Consider the following 15,752-nt stretch of genomic DNA (forward strand, 5'->3'; position numbering starts at 1 on the left):
ACCACGATTCTTTCTCTTTATATTCTTTTTTAGTATCAAAGGTAATTTTGGCCGCATTCCCGCCAGAGGGTAATATATAAAGAAAAATATGACGAAACTGTTAAAGGTATAATTGTGGTTTGAATGCTGTGATGCCCTCCAACAAGACAAATTGGCTGGTGCCCCCGGGCACGTACTCGCCCGATGCCATACGGATAAATCGGCCCAGCTGGTCACCATCAAAAACCAGTATGACCATCATGAACTGGTCTAAACTGTTTTGGTTTTTTTTAGCAGGGATGGCAGTGTTGCCTGACAAGTTTCAAGGCTAGTTTTTCAAGCTCGACATTCCCCTTTCCGTTTCCAGCACCGAGATAAACCAACACCCGGAAGCACGGAACACTCTTTTCTTCACCCTCCTGAAGAGAAGTCAGGGCTGGCGGTTTAGGAGACGATACACTTCCCAGACGAGACCAAGGAACAGGTGAAACCGTGCAGCTTTTTCTCTGGTTTGGATTAGTTTGGTATGCAAAATAGGTCCTGCGGATTGATATCACATAGTTTACTGTTTGTTGTAAAACAATTCTGGTAAAAAAAAAAATCCCGTGATTAATTGCACATCTTAGATGTCAACTTCATCACGACATCAAGGCATAATTTGTTAAAATGTTAAAAATTTAGACGAGCAATAAAAACTGTGCTGATTTAAAGTAATGTTTAGGCTTATACTTAGATTTCGACAAACGGTTGCTGTTGTTGGTACTAAACTAAACATGGGTAAAAAATATTCCATGTTAGACAACTGCGTAACATCTAGTGTTCGTTGCCACTTTGCATTAACCGTTTTCACGCTGTTGCAGTGGTCGAGTGCATTTTGTTCCGAGGCCAGTGCACGCCAAACTCTATTGAAATATCTTTCAGTTTAATGTTGCCTTGCTTATTGGCAAAGGTAAAACAACGGTAGAACATGTCTTAAGACATTTTCCGACTTCTGGCAAATCCGGCATGTAGATATTCCACTAAACAACACTTTATTTCAGTATAATTTCACCTTTTACAATTGTTTCACATTGCTTGTGTATTTAACCTAGGTGGGAGAAGACCGTGGGGGTAACAGCCATGCACATTCTAGAAATTGACATTTTGTAGAAATAGCCTAGGCTACATGCTGTTTGGCGTATTGGATGTTTGCCACATTAGTGGTCCGGGTCCCTAACAAGTCGTGTTCTAACAAGTGTGTGTGTGCGTGTTTGCCGATAAGCAAGGAACTTTAAATGGCTAGATTTTGAGTTTGTCTTGACTTTCTTGGGTATAAGCAAATAATCTGCTTGGTTAATCAGCTCAATTCTTGAATAACAGGCTTCCTAGCCTACTTTGGTCTAGCTGATTAACAAAACATTTTCCTTTCAAAATAGCTCCAGTTCGTTTTCCTTCCTTTCCTTGATGGTGTTCAAGTGCAGTTTTTGAAGTTTCATATGGAAGAAAAATTGTGAAAATCCATTGCATTTCATTGTAAAATAAAACAATAGAAAGTGTGCAGGAATTTCCTATATAATCAGAGGGGATGATGATGTATTTGTTTTTTTGTTTTTTTGCAGTTAAACTCAAATTAAAGTAGGGAGTCAATACTTATATAGATATTTTTTAGTTTAATTTTGCACTTTAATACTTTTTTTTAGACTTGCAATGTGCAACTACCACCAATATTTGATCCTCAATCAGTGAAAATGTTTTTTAAAATGAACTGTACAGCTTCTGTTGAGTGATCTGTGTGTGTGTGTGTGTGTGTGTGTGTGTGTGTGTGTGTGTGTGTGTGTGTGTGTGTGTGTGTGCGCGTGCGCGCACGGCAGGTGAAAGGATGGACACCCAGAGCCCAGTTGTCAGCAGGTTGCGGGCAGTGTTTCGTTCAGGCGTCACGGTGCCAGAACAGTTCCGTCGAACGCAGCTCTCGAAGCTTCTCTCACTGGTCAAAGATAACGAGCAGCTGATTTTAGACGCACTGCACAAGGACCTCGCAAAGGTAGAGGAGTGTGTGTTCATATGTTTATACACACACATTTGTATAGCTATACTTGTGAGGCAGTAGCGTAACGAGTCAGCGCCGGGCCCCAATGCAAGATGGTCAAAGCGGGCCCTGCCCATCACAATGCATCATAATGTTCCGCTTGCTATTCAGTCTTGCCTTCCTCCTGCCTCTCCTCCTCCCCTCTCCCTTCGGTACGGATTGTTCCGTTACGACCTCACCAGAATTTATTGTGATCAGGTTCTCATATAAGATTTGTTATATATAAGATTACGTTATGTTACGGTAACATAACGTAATGTCAGTAGCAAATGAAAGAAGTGAAAGCACGCAGCTTTAAAACGACCAGCAACAGCGAAATGCACTGCACAGTTGATGAAATGATTACCAGGAAAACAGACCGCCAAAATCTGGTGTCGGAGCACCATAACAGATGAAAACATAATCGGTGACAGCGCACCTTGACACAGATGAAAACATAATCGGTGACACTTACTTGCTAAAGCCTCTGGAAACCCAAATCAACAATAACCTTCTAACTATGTAATTTAGGGTCTTATGTACATAATAGTAAGCATCTAAAAATTATTAGAAATTAGTTTCAATCCAAATTCGAAATATTGTCATTTAAGTTTTTGTAAACTTTCCTGATATTGGGTTTGAATTGGGCATGGTTATGCTCGGATATTTATTACGCAATTAATTCCGCGAACCAATCATAAAAAATCTAGCCTGGTAAGACCATCCTGATCACGTGACCTCATATTCTGTTTCGCTCCACAGATCAGTCTGGACTTCCAGCCGCCCACATCGATTTCTTGAAATTACAATGTAACCGGGCCAATCAGGGACTGCGTCGTAGTTGATGACGTGAAATACAGGCCGCCGCTGGCAAAACAGTAATGGCGTCTCCCGAAGCAACGAGTGGTAACGTTAACGTTAGTAGAGTAAACACAGCCATAAGTGCAGTTATTGCAGAAATAGACTCAATAAAAACAATTAAACAAGAACAAGAGTATGCACTAGCGGAGTTTCTTGGCGGAAAAGACGTTTTCGCCGTTCTTCCGACTGGATTTGAATTTGGATTCGCTGATTGGCTGAAGGAGTTTGTCTGTCAAGGCAAGTACTCCCGCCCACTGAAATCGATGTGGGCGGCTGGAAGTCCAGACTGATCCGTGGAGCGAAACAGAATGTGAGGTCACGTGATCAGGATGGTCTTACCAGGCTATAAAAAATCCACGTCAATTGTTGTTGAGCGAAAAAGAAACGGATGCAACAAAACCTCTCTGCACTGGTGAGTCGAGTCAAACTAGTGTAGCCGTTCGGAGCTGTATGGTGGAGAGATGCAGAGGATGCTTCTAACTTATAACTCTTCTAACGCAGTAGTATGCGTGTCCATAATCACCATAACCCAGAATTCCACGGGGCGGGGGCACATTTTGCACATTTTTGAACATCAAATCGCCCATTAATCCTTATTTAAACTTAATTTAGAAATGTAACATAGAGGAGTCAATAAACTATGTAAAACTGTTTTATGTTATTGTATTGTTATTTATTTGGTGAATGAATGACATCAAGTATGTGACACCATGGAGCAGATGACTTGGCTCATTTAGTACTATAAATACTTACTGCTTACCACTAAATTTTAGTGGCTACGTGTATACTGTAGACTCAGTGCTCAAGATGTTATGATACAATAGTGGCGAGATAATGAGGGGCCCGTGTGTGCGGGCTCTTAACTGTTGCGGGCCCCAATGCAGCTGCATTACCTGCATATATGGTAGTTTCGCCGCTGTTGTGAGGACCTTCATTTATCCTTAACCCCAAATTTAAACCTTAACCTAAACCTAATCTTACTTTTGATGTTAATCCTAATCCTAAACTAGCCGCTTGTAGGTCTAAAACTGGTCCTCACAAAGATAGAAGACACACACACACACATTGGAACCACAGCAACTTCAACTAAGGAGTCAAAAGTCAGGCAAATTTTACAATTTGTATGCCCTCTATTTTTTAATAATCAATAACTTCCCTTTCCCCGTTATCGCTGCCCTCGCCCCTCAGCCGAGATTCGAGGCCATCCTATCGGAGGTCGACATGGTGATTAATGAGCTGCACCACGCCATCGATAACCTCCAAAGTTGGATGCGGCCGGATTACGTGAGCAAAAGCATGGTAGGTTTACGCTTTTGCATTTACTGAAACCTGATTTTTTTCCCCCTAAACTCTGCTTAAGTCGGTGTTTCCGTGTAATTTGTCTCTCATTCTCATTTGTCCGTGTTTGTCCGTCCGTGTTCAGGCCACAAAGCTAGACACCTGTTTTGTGCGGAGGGAACCGTTGGGGGTTGTTTTAATCATCGGGCCGTGGAACTACCCCCTCCAACTCATTCTCTTACCCTTGATTGGAGCCATTGCTGCAGGTATCGTCCACACCCATGTCACTCTCAGGGCTAAACAGTATATTGAATTCATGTTGATACTGCACCAGAAAATAATGCAATATGTATAGGCTACTGCAAAGTCTGCAATGTGGGCATTTTAAAGTCATTTTTCTGCATCCAGTGAGTGAAGTGATTTGAATGAGAAGACTTCTTGAGTAAAATTTTGAGAAGCAATAAAATATAATATGAAGAGATTGGTCATAAGTGGGAAGGCTAATGGGGGAATTTAGGTTTTTACGTACCTAGGTTTTCACCAGTATGTTATAAATATTGTAATTTTTACTTGCCTACCATAGGCTTGGGCCGATATTCGCTATTATCGGAAAGGATGATATTCGATATTATCGACATTTCCTGTGACTTCGAATATCGTGGGATTAATCACTTTTGAGTCAGTGGCTGTATGTACATGCAGATTTACATGCAGGGAGAATTCCCTACTCAACCCAGTTCCTCGACTAACCTGGTTCTGGATTGATGCATGTAAACATCATAACTGGTTTAGAATAACTCAGTAAACTCATACTCTGATAATGAGAAACCTGGTTAGGATGTCTGGCTTACTCCCATGTTAAACAGGTTATTGTGGCATGTAAACATCTGACTGCTTTCACTTTGGGTTTTCACTGTCTGTCAGACTCACACAGTATGATTAGTACATTTTGAAGTCAACAAAAAACATGGTGGTGAGCAGTGCTTACTATTACTATTAGGTAACCAAGTCAAATCAATTCACGAGTGTAATTATTGATTGGATGATGATGTCACCAACCAGGAAACTGTGTGGTCATCAAGCCGTCAGAAGTCAGCGCGGCCACGGAGCGTCTGCTGGCAGAGCTCGTCCCCAAATACCTATCTCAGGTAAAGCACGCAACTTTTCAAGCTTTTTTTCCCCCACGCAGTTTTCTGGATATTACAGTTAAGCTCGGACCTCGATTCCCATTGCAGGACTGCTATGCTGTTGTTTGCGGCGGAGCAGAGGACACCAAGGCACTTCTGGAGAATCGATTTGACCACATCTTATACACAGGTAAAAGCCTCCTGGAGAGATTAGACGGCGGCATTACACACTTTCCTTTTCAAATGCGGATGTGTGTGTATATAGGTCTTGATACTCTTCAGACCAAAATGTCACGTTCTTTGTCTCCTCTTCCTTGTTTTGTTTTGGTCTCAGACATGGTTCCTGAATATCTTGAAATTCCTTGGCTGTTCATTCTTTTATTTATTTATTTTTTTAACATAATCCCTCTCCAATCATTGACAGCCTGCACATTTCAGAACAGGCTGGTTGACTGTTTTGTTCAAGAATCTGACCAGGAAGGAGTATGCTATTGGATACTATAGGCCTACAACTTATCATGGCACAATTTAATATAAGATGAACCCTTAAATATCTGCAAATAATAGGATATAGATAAGAATACAACAAATAAAACGTATTACAATAGTACAGCAACAATGCAGATGTGCGAATTTACAGCATATATGCATGGTATGCAAATATGCATCCTGCTACATTGTTCACAATGGAAACATTTTAAAAAAAATCAATGTTTGGCACATCTGGTCAGGCAAAACAAGCTTTTAGGGAGCTTAATCAAGATCGCTGACATCACATAGAAATAATGTTTACCGAGTTTGCGCTTGGTGAGATGGAGACATGCTAGGCCAGTCTAAACATGGCCAAATGTAACAGAAGTCTTATTACTCCCAACACAAAAACAGTCTAGACAAGCATGTTGACTTTGTCTGAAGCTGTGTTAAACTGGCTCAGGACATTCCCCGCTGTACTGAAGCAGCATCTGTTGCTGGACAACTTCATTCAAATCAGCTGGCTTTCAATCATATGATTCAATAAGATACCTTGGACATACCACCCAATGATACCACCCAACTGTATTAAAAGGAATGGGCATCTACCAAGCCAAAGAAGAGGGTATAAGAGCTATAGGAGTGGCATTTTGTATATATACTCCCCCTTGACTTCTCTTCCTAGGTTCCCAGGTTGTAGCGCGCAGCATCCTGCAGGCAGCCTCCGTCCATTTGACCCCGGTGACTTTGGAACTGGGCGGAAAGTGTCCATGCTTCATCTACGGCCGGGTGAATACCACCGCCGCCGCCCGTCGCTTGGCGTGGGCCAAGTTCTTCAACGCCGGACAGAGCTGCGTGGCACCGGACTACGTTCTGTGCTCGAAGGCCACCCGCGACGCTCTGCTGCCGGCCCTCCGCGAGGCCCTGGAGGGCTTCTACAGCAAGGAGCCCCAAACGTGTCCGGACATGGGCCGCATCGTGTCGGACCGCCATTGGACTCGTCTGATGAAACTGCTGGAGAGGTCCCAGGGCAAGGTGGTGCTGGGAGGGGAGAGCCAGCAGGAGGACAAGTACATAGGTGGGTCAGGATGCTGGGAAAGAATACGGAGTGTGTGGTGTCACCTAGTGAGCATGTGTCATTTTAAAGAGAAAAAAAACAATTGCCTCATTTTCAATCTAAGTAATATGATTGGGCTGAACAAGAGAAAATCCACCCATAATGGGAAATGTTCTCGGCGTGCAGAAAGTGACGAATCAAAACTGGAAAATGCATGTTTTATGACCATCTTTTAAAAGAAAAAGATAATTAGGTATCCAGTTACTTCAAAGGAAGTATCTGTCAGAATTCTGAGTTTTAAGTCAGAATGAATTCTGAGAAAAGTCAGAATTCTGAGTTCTGACTGTATTCTCAGAATTTTGACTTTAAATTCAGAACTCAAATCATTTTTTCACATGGCCCTAATCCTCTTCCGTACTCATCCCTTTAGTATATGTTGGTATAAAGAATCACAAGACCAGCCAGGTTGGTAAACATGCAGTTTACTGACGTCACCTTAGGCTGGGGATACACTAGACAACTATTGCCCCGATTTTAGCCAGGATTCACAATCGGGCCGAGTCTGCACTAGTCTGCAGATTTTGGGGCAGTCAGCGTGGCCAGTTGGCACAGAAAATCTGTAAGTGTATGAGGGGTACAGATTCTAATCGACAAGTGTGTGAGGGGAACAGACTCTAATCTCTTGCCTCCCGACGTGAGTCGGAGCCACTACGATTATATCAAACATGTTTGATTTTTACAAGCGGAATCTGGACGCAGTCGGGTAGCGTATACTCGTCACCAACTCAAATGCGAATGGATCCCGTCAATAGCCAATGAAAAACTATGAAGCTATGCCGTAACAAGCCAATACGGTGTTTAGCCCACACCAAGGAGCAATCAACTAGTTAATTCTTCATACAATAAATTTATAGATAGGCCTACCGATCTTTCTGGTACCAAGGCACACAGGAAAAAAATACAGGGAACACTCAATTTTTGATTACACGAAACCTTGGCTGCCAGATGCCGATTTTAGACCGGAAAGTCAGGTTTTATATTTATTAGCCTACATGTCCATGTGCGCTGTCCGGTTTTGCAACATAATCATCTGCCATAGCCAACATCGCCTACAAACATTTTCAGCTCCCACTTCATAGTTTTGGCTCCATTATGTAGCAACAGGCATTTGATTCATATTGCTGCTCACCTGCAGCTCCTCTGCGGTCCATACTGCTACGTCTGCCCTTCCACAACTTTATGTAAATGCGTTTTGGGTCTGTGTATTTTTTGGTAATTCTATTTTCCTCCCTCTCTGCTTCTCTCTCTCCTTTCCGCTTTCCAGGCCTTGATGGTGCTGAAAGACGCACAGCTCTATATTCAGGTTGCAATCCCAAAATAGGCTTTTTAAAATTTTTGTTATTTTATTTTCTGTTTTACAAAGGAGAAAATCAAGTCCTTTGTAAATGTTGTATCTGCCGTTTCTCACCAGGAAAACGGACAATGCCTTGTATACTTGGATGGATTTAGAAATGAAAATTAAATCATCATTTGTTTTCCATTTTTTATTTTCGGTTTCTGAAAAGAAAATAGAATGGCCAAAAAATACACGGACTGTTTTGCCCTCTGTTTCTTCCTTTATTCCATGCAGATGGTGGCGCAACAACAACAGCAAGCTCTAGTAGGCTACCCATAATAATGTATAATGTGAATTTATATCTATGCTGTATCCCTGTGTTTGCTTTGCTACTGGCATCTCGTAGCGTACCGCGAGAGCTCGTGTTTTCATGTGAGTTTGGTGCGTTCAGTTTGGTTCAGTTGCAGTGACAAGTCGAGTAGTGTGTGATCCCTCATCTGGCGTAGTCGTTAAGTGTGTGATCCCCAGTTTTTCAGTCGTCATAAAAAAATCTGCAGAAACCAGTCGGTTAGTGTATACGCCCAGTCTTTTCATAATATGTTAGGATTTTAAAAGTTGTGTGGTGTATCCAGGATTTTTGGGTAATGGAAATCCTCAAAATTGAAACAGTTACCTCTTGTTGCCATTTGGGGCTGCCAATGTGCGGAAATTACATAGTGCAGCTAAAAGTTGTTTTCACTCACTTTCATTCTGTGGGTGGAGAATGTGTATAGGCTTATTTGGAGTAATATAATTACTCCTATACTGTGGTGCAGTGCCATGTAATGCTTTCAGTTCTATTAAACTCTGAATTCAAGGTAGGAAAGGGATGAAGTGTAACATTTCAGGAAGTCTAAAGTATCCGGAAGGAATACTTTATGGTGCATTCCATTGTAATCGGAGGTCGGTAGTTCTGACTTGGAACTACCGACCTCTGATCTAAATGCGTTCCAGTGCGTCTTCTTGGGAAAACATGGACGCAGCAGCCTTTACCCATTAATGTTAACGGCAGCTATCTGACAGCTCTAGTTACGTTAGCAGGCGAGTTCATACAGCAAAGACTTCTATCTACTAACAAAGCACAAGTCAACTGAATTGCGTTACAAAGGGAAACTACAAAGTTGTTACAACAGGTTTTCATAACACAAAAACTACATATCAAGTAAAATCAGCCTACAGATTGATACTGTGACGTCAGCTGTGTTTATGTCGGACAACTTGGGCGGAAATTATTTTGTCCGAGTTTCCGACTGGGAATTCCGACTTGAACGACTGTTCTGTTGCAGTTTTCCGTGTTGGAAGTCGTTTTTCTCCGAGTTCCGAGTACAATGGAATGCAGCATTAGATTTCCTTTCCACCCATCAATCTGGCTGGAAAGCTATAGGAATGAATGGAATGAAAGTTGACTGTTGGGAAAGCAGTTGTAGTCGGTTAAACACTGTGATCACAATGTTATTATAGCTCCCACAGTAAAAATAGTAGTAGGGACAGGTCAGCTTGTCGGTATGTAACTGAACAACTGGAATGTAAACAAATGAGCTTCATCAGCCGGAGTGAAGTGTTGTGTTTTTTTGTTGTTGTTTTTTTTACAATGTCCAAGTTGGGTTTTTTTTCAGATGAATTGTGCTGCACAACCATGGTCTCATTTATTTACAGTAATTGTACCATATCATAATTCATATGACAATGATGTAATGCTGTTTTAAAAACGCTACACAAATCTCTCACCAGCTCCCACAGTGCTGGTGGATGTGAAGGAAGGCGACGCCCTGATGGAGGAGGAGATCTTCGGACCCATCCTGCCCATCCTCACCGTCGAGTCTCTGGAAGAAGGCATCGACTTCATCAACCGCAAGGAGAAACCGCTGGCCCTCTACGTTTTCTCTGAAGAATCCTCTGTAAGAACATGTGAAGCAAACCTTTTTTTTTCCCACCGCGTTACCTCAGACATTAGCATTTCGTGTAATCTTATATTGTGACATCTTTCTTTTTAAGGTAATAAACACAGTGCTGGAAAAGACCAGTAGTGGAGGCTTCTGCTCTAATGATGGGATCATCTACATGACCCTTCCAAGCCTGCCCTTCGGAGGCGTAGGTAGGTGTGACCCTGGTTTAAAGCAATATTCCACTTAGTTTTAACATGGGGGTTATTTACGGCACTTGACCACCATGAAAACCAGAATATACTACTCACCAAGATCAGATGCAGCTGGACCAGTTTGTAGCGTTCAGATTTTTACTTCCCATTCATTTGAACGAGGCCACGAAAATAACCTGAAAACTGACATTGAACACGTTGGTGAACAGATTCAACAACAGATCCGCTACTGTGATTTTCAACTGACTGTGGGTCCAACGTTTTAGAACATAATTTCGCCAAATAGAATTTTTATTGATAGAAGAGAACATAGTGGACAGATACCATTTAGGAGAGATAGTTTCTGTTTGGGAAACCGGATCTACTTTTATGTTTCAACCAAGAATAGAAATGCAAAATGAGGATGGACCAAACTCTACAAACTCGTCCAGCTGCATCCAATCCTGGTGATTAGTTTATATTATGGTTTTCACGGCATTCAAGTGCCGAATAACGCCCATGTTAAAACTAAGTGGAATATTGCTTTAAGTACTGGTTCGTTATGTTTTGTTCATTATGTCATCGGAGCTGAATTCTGCCTCCTTTCTCACATCTTACTTCAACAAGCGTAAAACTGTAATTGGTGAAGTGTAGGCTAAAAATTATCTGTCATTTTTAAAATGTATGAATCTACAGGCTACATAATAAAAACCACTAAAACCTTTTTTTATTACTTAAAGGTAGGGGACAATATATTGAAATTCAATATATCGCAATGCAAAAATGTGACGTGATTTAAAAAATGAAAATGAATTCATTTCGCGATTCATAAAAATGAATCGCGATATTAGCTCCGTTTTATTCTGCTATAGTAATCACAAATGAGACGCTTGACCATCACAATTTCACAAGCTCTCCATCCAAATTATATTATTTGCACTTTGCAATGACATTTTTAAATTGTTCTTTACATTCTAGCAAGACAATGCCATTGCTATTTGTGGCTCAGAAATAAACAGAATTCTGCATAGACAGACGAATTGTATCCTGAGATAAGCATATCGTCCCATCCTTACTATCCTTACTCCTACTTTTTCCTGGGACAGCCCCGTATTCCAGACCCTTTCCACGTGTCCAGAGTCATTCTAAAAATCAATATTTCCCTATAACTTCTGTCCTCACCACCAACCAATCCCTTCCCTACCCCGCTTCTCCTCCCTACAGGGGCTAGCGGTTGGGGCCACTACCACGGCCGCTGGGGTTTCGAGACCTTCAGCCACCAGCGGGCCTGCATGCTGCGGGGCTGGGCTCTGGAGAGGATCAACGTCCTGCGCTACCCGCCGTACCGGGAGGACAACCTGAGCTGGCTGCGCTGGACCACCTCGGCCAAGAAGACGGCCTGGAACAGCTGCGCCCTCATGTGACCGCAGGCGGGGAAGGGAGCATGTGTGTTTATAAGAATCGATTATTCTGAAATAATGTATGATTTTTTTTTATCTGTTGAGAAGGTAGTGTCTGTGTGTGTGTGTTAACTTGTTAGCCAGTGCTAGTGCGCTATTTTGCTTCACTCCTCACACGATTCATCTTGCAAGTTGATCTCCCAAAACATACCTTTTAGAAATTTTGTAATAATCTTGATATCACTGCTCAGAATTTTGTATCTCCAGTTTTTAGGAGTCACACTACCCTGCATGTTCACTCAACTGAGGCACATTTCCCACCTTTTTCTCACTGGGTTGTTTTTTTTTATTCTGGGTGAGGTACCCCCATTCGGAGTCCAGTCTTATTACCTCAAACCACAGGAGCTGAGCTCATGTGCTCCTGTTTAACTGAGTTAAACAATGTGTAAGACTGGTTTCACCTACCTTAACATCACTATGGTGAATCTCACTTTCACTTGTCCTTTCCTTGTCTCCTTTCCTTTATCCTCAGTGATGGGTGAGAGCAGGTCAGTTGAAAGATGAGAAACAATACACTTTTCAGCCTGATAATTTGTCAGATGAACACAGCTGTTGGAGACAAGTGGCTTTACATTTTATGCTGTCATATTTTCTCAGTTTTAATAACATAAATTGATTTGTTAAATTGGTATAAATCCTTTTATACAATTTAGATCAATTGCTGTATTTTCTCTTGGTGAAGACTAGATATAATCTGTGTTTTTGTGTGTTTTAAATGCTTTTTTCATTAAATAGTGTAATTAAATTAGACATTTTATACCATTTGCCGGTTAATGTCATGTTGGTTCATTTCAAGGTATCATATTTTGTGGTGACTCATTTAATTGTCTCTATTCCCTTGCCCATAGAGGGGGGCAATGAGAAGTATAGCAGATTAGTCTCTGAATCGCTAGCTGGCTGTCTAGTACAATGCACAGTGTTTATAACAACATCATCTCTGAATGCTCTAAAGTTAACTTCGGCATACCACAAGGTTCAATACTAGGCCCAATGCTATTCTTTATTTACTTAACCTCTTGGCAAAATTATCTGAAATTATGATATCTGTCTCAAAGGCTATGCTGATGATACTCAACTCTATAAAGCCTAATGACTGCTCACAATTTGCAAAACTAGAAGGACGCTTATCTACAGTGAAGAAATAGATGCCATTAAATTTCATGCTACTAAATGCCACCAAAATCGAGATGTTAGTTGTTGGCCAAAAGACACAAAGGTCTCATGTCTTGGACATCACTTTCAATTTTGGGGATTGTCTAGGAGTGTCCCCCATTTAAAAATCCTAGATTTTATCCAGCTGTCTTGTTCAACTCGCACATCAAAGATATCAAAAAGATAGTATTTTTAGACCTTCACAACATTGCAGAAATGTGTCCTTTGTTAAATATCATGTAGCGTGTAGAGTCAAAATGATCAAATCTAGAATTTAGTAAAGGTATGAAAATATGAAACTTTGATAAAGATATCAATTTTCACTCGTAAGGGGCACCACCTTCGTAGATGAAGGACCTTTACTTATACTAATCAGTCATCAGTCTAAAGATCGTAAAATCTTTTCAATACAGGGATTACTTTACTCTGCAAGTAAGGAAACACATAACAACTTCTCTGTAATAAATGGGAATATTTATTTAACTATACAAGCATAACAAATTCAATGAGATAAGCAATATAAGGCACTTATATTGATCACCAGAATGAAGCACGGAAACTATAGACTAAAAATAGACATGAAATGCAATGAAACAAATTAAGAATGAAAGGGAAATGATAATGAAATATGGGAATAAGAATTGGCAGCAGTAAATGGAGGTATGTATGGATCAATCAACCAGAGAAACGAGGCGGAAAGCTACGGGGCAACTAGACTATAAAAGCCTAACTTTTCCTGATCTATTTAAGTAATTTGAATCTAAACTTTTGCATCAACTCTCAGCGGTAAAGACGTGGATAATCAGAGCCTACTTTGTTCAGTTGGAAGTCCTGCCGGTCGGGTTGTCTGGTCCCGCTGAGCTCGGGGAGGCGGACTCGGCGTGGCCGGTTACCTGGCAACGGCAGACGCTGGTGGAACAGCTGGTCTCTGATGTGTTATCGTCACGAGGCAAGCAGCGCTACCGGCTTTTCACAGCTGTAGACAACAGGCCTCTCTGGATGTGGAACACTGCGGCGATGCTGCACCAGTGTTTGACTGCTGGTCTTGGAAGAGTTGACGTTTCTAGCTCTTCTAACTGTTATAAAACTAAATTATCTCGTTCCTAAATAGCTTCGAAAATGATCTTCGCTTGGCCGAGCGTTGATAACTTCTTAACTATTAGAAGCGAGGTTCAAACTTCTTGTACGCGATTCTTAAGTTCATCTGGAGAAGACGTCTCTAACTCCAGGTTCAAACTCTAAGTTTCAGCTAAGGTCGAATTGTAGCTAAATTGTTGATCTTGGCTTCAGCAGGTTTCTTGGCGAGGGCGGAATGTTGAACTGTCTGAAAACCCAGATATGAACATTTTATAGCTCTTTGAATTCTCAGGCGTGGTTTGCCATGCAAATCACGCTTCGCGCTCTTTTTCTGTTTACTAATTAATTTCTTTGTTTGAGAAGATTTCACCCCGAACCGAGAGGGAGGGGGGAAAGGAATGCAAGAGGAATCACTCCTCTAGTCTATTTTATTTTGGGATCTATTACTAAGTGATCTTAATAAAGATTCCTTTTAAAATAATATGTCGGTATTTTACATCTCCACCAATTACTGTTGTCAATTGATCGAAATAATAAAAACCTATCAACTTACATTCAAACTTATATAGCTAGCACATCAATATAAGGACATCAAATAAACCTTCCCGGTACAATCTGTGGCTATAAAGTCTTAAAGTAAAGTAACTTTAGCTATTGAACATCTTCAACATATATATGGGCCTATAGTTAACACATCTAGTATACTTCAACTACAAAATAGTTTCATTAAAGACATTGAGAAAATATAGTTGAAAGTAGGTTTTAAAGGAATGTGAAAAGGGAAGAGGTTTATGACTGTCCTGATTTAGAGAGGGGGTAGTGATGAGACTGGAAAGTGTCAACAGCAGTCATTGGTTCCTTCGTATTGACACGGTGTGTATTCCCGTTCTCACCCAATGGTGACTGTCCCTTCTGATTAACCAGAACAGTGTGGTACTCCCAATGAAAAAAGGAGGGTGATTCCCTATATTCAGATGTGTGAGAAGTATGGATGTGTGATTGTATAGTTCATTAGTATTCCTGAGTTCTTGAGTCCTTCTCCTCCTGATGGCTGAAAGATAAAGGTCGTTAATTGTGGAATGTGTGAGTTTCAAAGCTCTTCGCCGGGTTGGTATCCTGTCGTTAATTTCCTGAGCTGTCCTGTGGAGACATCTCTGGCTGGCATAGACTCAACTCCTTGAGCCATGGACTGTGTCCATTCGACACCTTTATGGCTACTTGTTGTGATAGGCCATTTGGTGTTGATTCAAGAAGGCAACAGAAAGGTTGTGGGCTTTCTGCAAATGTCTCCCTGGTATCGCTACAATCATCAGGCAACAGAGCGTTTGCAACCAACTTTCTCTTGCGATTAAGCAAGCTAATACTTTGTAAATCTTCAAATCCAAACTCAAAGCCTATATATTTTATAGTAGACTCAAATATTTTTACATTTGTAACATGGTATGGAGGACTGAAAAACTCAAAATTCAAATGCAGTCACAAAATGCTTTCCATTTGGAATAATCATGCCACAATAAAATGTACATGTGAAAATTAAATTATAAAATCGTTCGGGTCTTTGCTCCGTCTGGTCTATTTTTGCATCTGTGAAGCGTTGAAATACACTATTTTGACTTGTGGGTGTATCTATACACAATAAATAAATAGAAAATCAATATGTGATCTCTGTATTTATTGCGCCAAAATTTCAGTGCCCTGATTGAAATGAATGAATGAATATTGTCTGTCTTGTCAGGTCTGTGCCTATAAATGAATACATCAAATAACCTCTTTATTGTGACCAGAGTTCAGTTT

The 15,752-nt window shown here is 41.0% G+C and overlaps 1 protein-coding gene across 2 annotated transcripts; it reads left to right on the forward strand.

Moving 5' to 3' along the window:
- The first annotated feature begins 347 nt into the window (after nt 1-347).
- aldh3b1 (aldehyde dehydrogenase 3 family, member B1) lies at nt 348-13,111 on the forward strand. Of its 2 annotated transcripts, none has more exons than XM_071908817.2 (10): nt 348-471; nt 1,837-1,999; nt 4,073-4,183; nt 4,308-4,428; nt 5,225-5,310; nt 5,398-5,479; nt 6,446-6,838; nt 9,924-10,090; nt 10,188-10,287; nt 11,494-13,111. In XM_071908817.2, the coding sequence occupies exons 2-10, from the start codon at nt 1,838-1,840 to the stop codon at nt 11,691-11,693; spliced, it is 1,422 nt and encodes a 473-aa protein (XP_071764918.1). In that variant the 5' UTR covers nt 348-471; nt 1,837; the 3' UTR covers nt 11,694-13,111. The 2 variants fall into 2 exon arrangements, with proteins under 2 accessions (XP_071764918.1, XP_078140968.1); XM_078284842.1 differs by having other exon boundaries at nt 405-463; nt 1,830-1,999.
- Nucleotides 13,112-15,752: the final 2,641 nt, after the last annotated feature.

This window comes from Centroberyx gerrardi, chromosome 7, assembly GCF_048128805.1.
Source record: "Centroberyx gerrardi isolate f3 chromosome 7, fCenGer3.hap1.cur.20231027, whole genome shotgun sequence".
Taxonomy (NCBI): Eukaryota; Metazoa; Chordata; class Actinopteri; order Beryciformes; family Berycidae; genus Centroberyx; species Centroberyx gerrardi.

Coding starts and splice junctions, on each gene's coding strand:
- aldh3b1 (XM_071908817.2), top strand. CDS start 1,838: ATGGACACCCAGAGCCCAGTTGTCAGCAGGTTGCGGGCAGTGTTTCGT. Junction 5,311..5,397: donor TCCCCAAATACCTATCTCAG/GTAAAGCACGCA, acceptor TTCCCATTGCAG/GACTGCTATGCTGTTGTTTG. Junction 6,839..9,923: donor GCAGGAGGACAAGTACATAG/GTGGGTCAGGAT, acceptor ATCTCTCACCAG/CTCCCACAGTGCTGGTGGAT.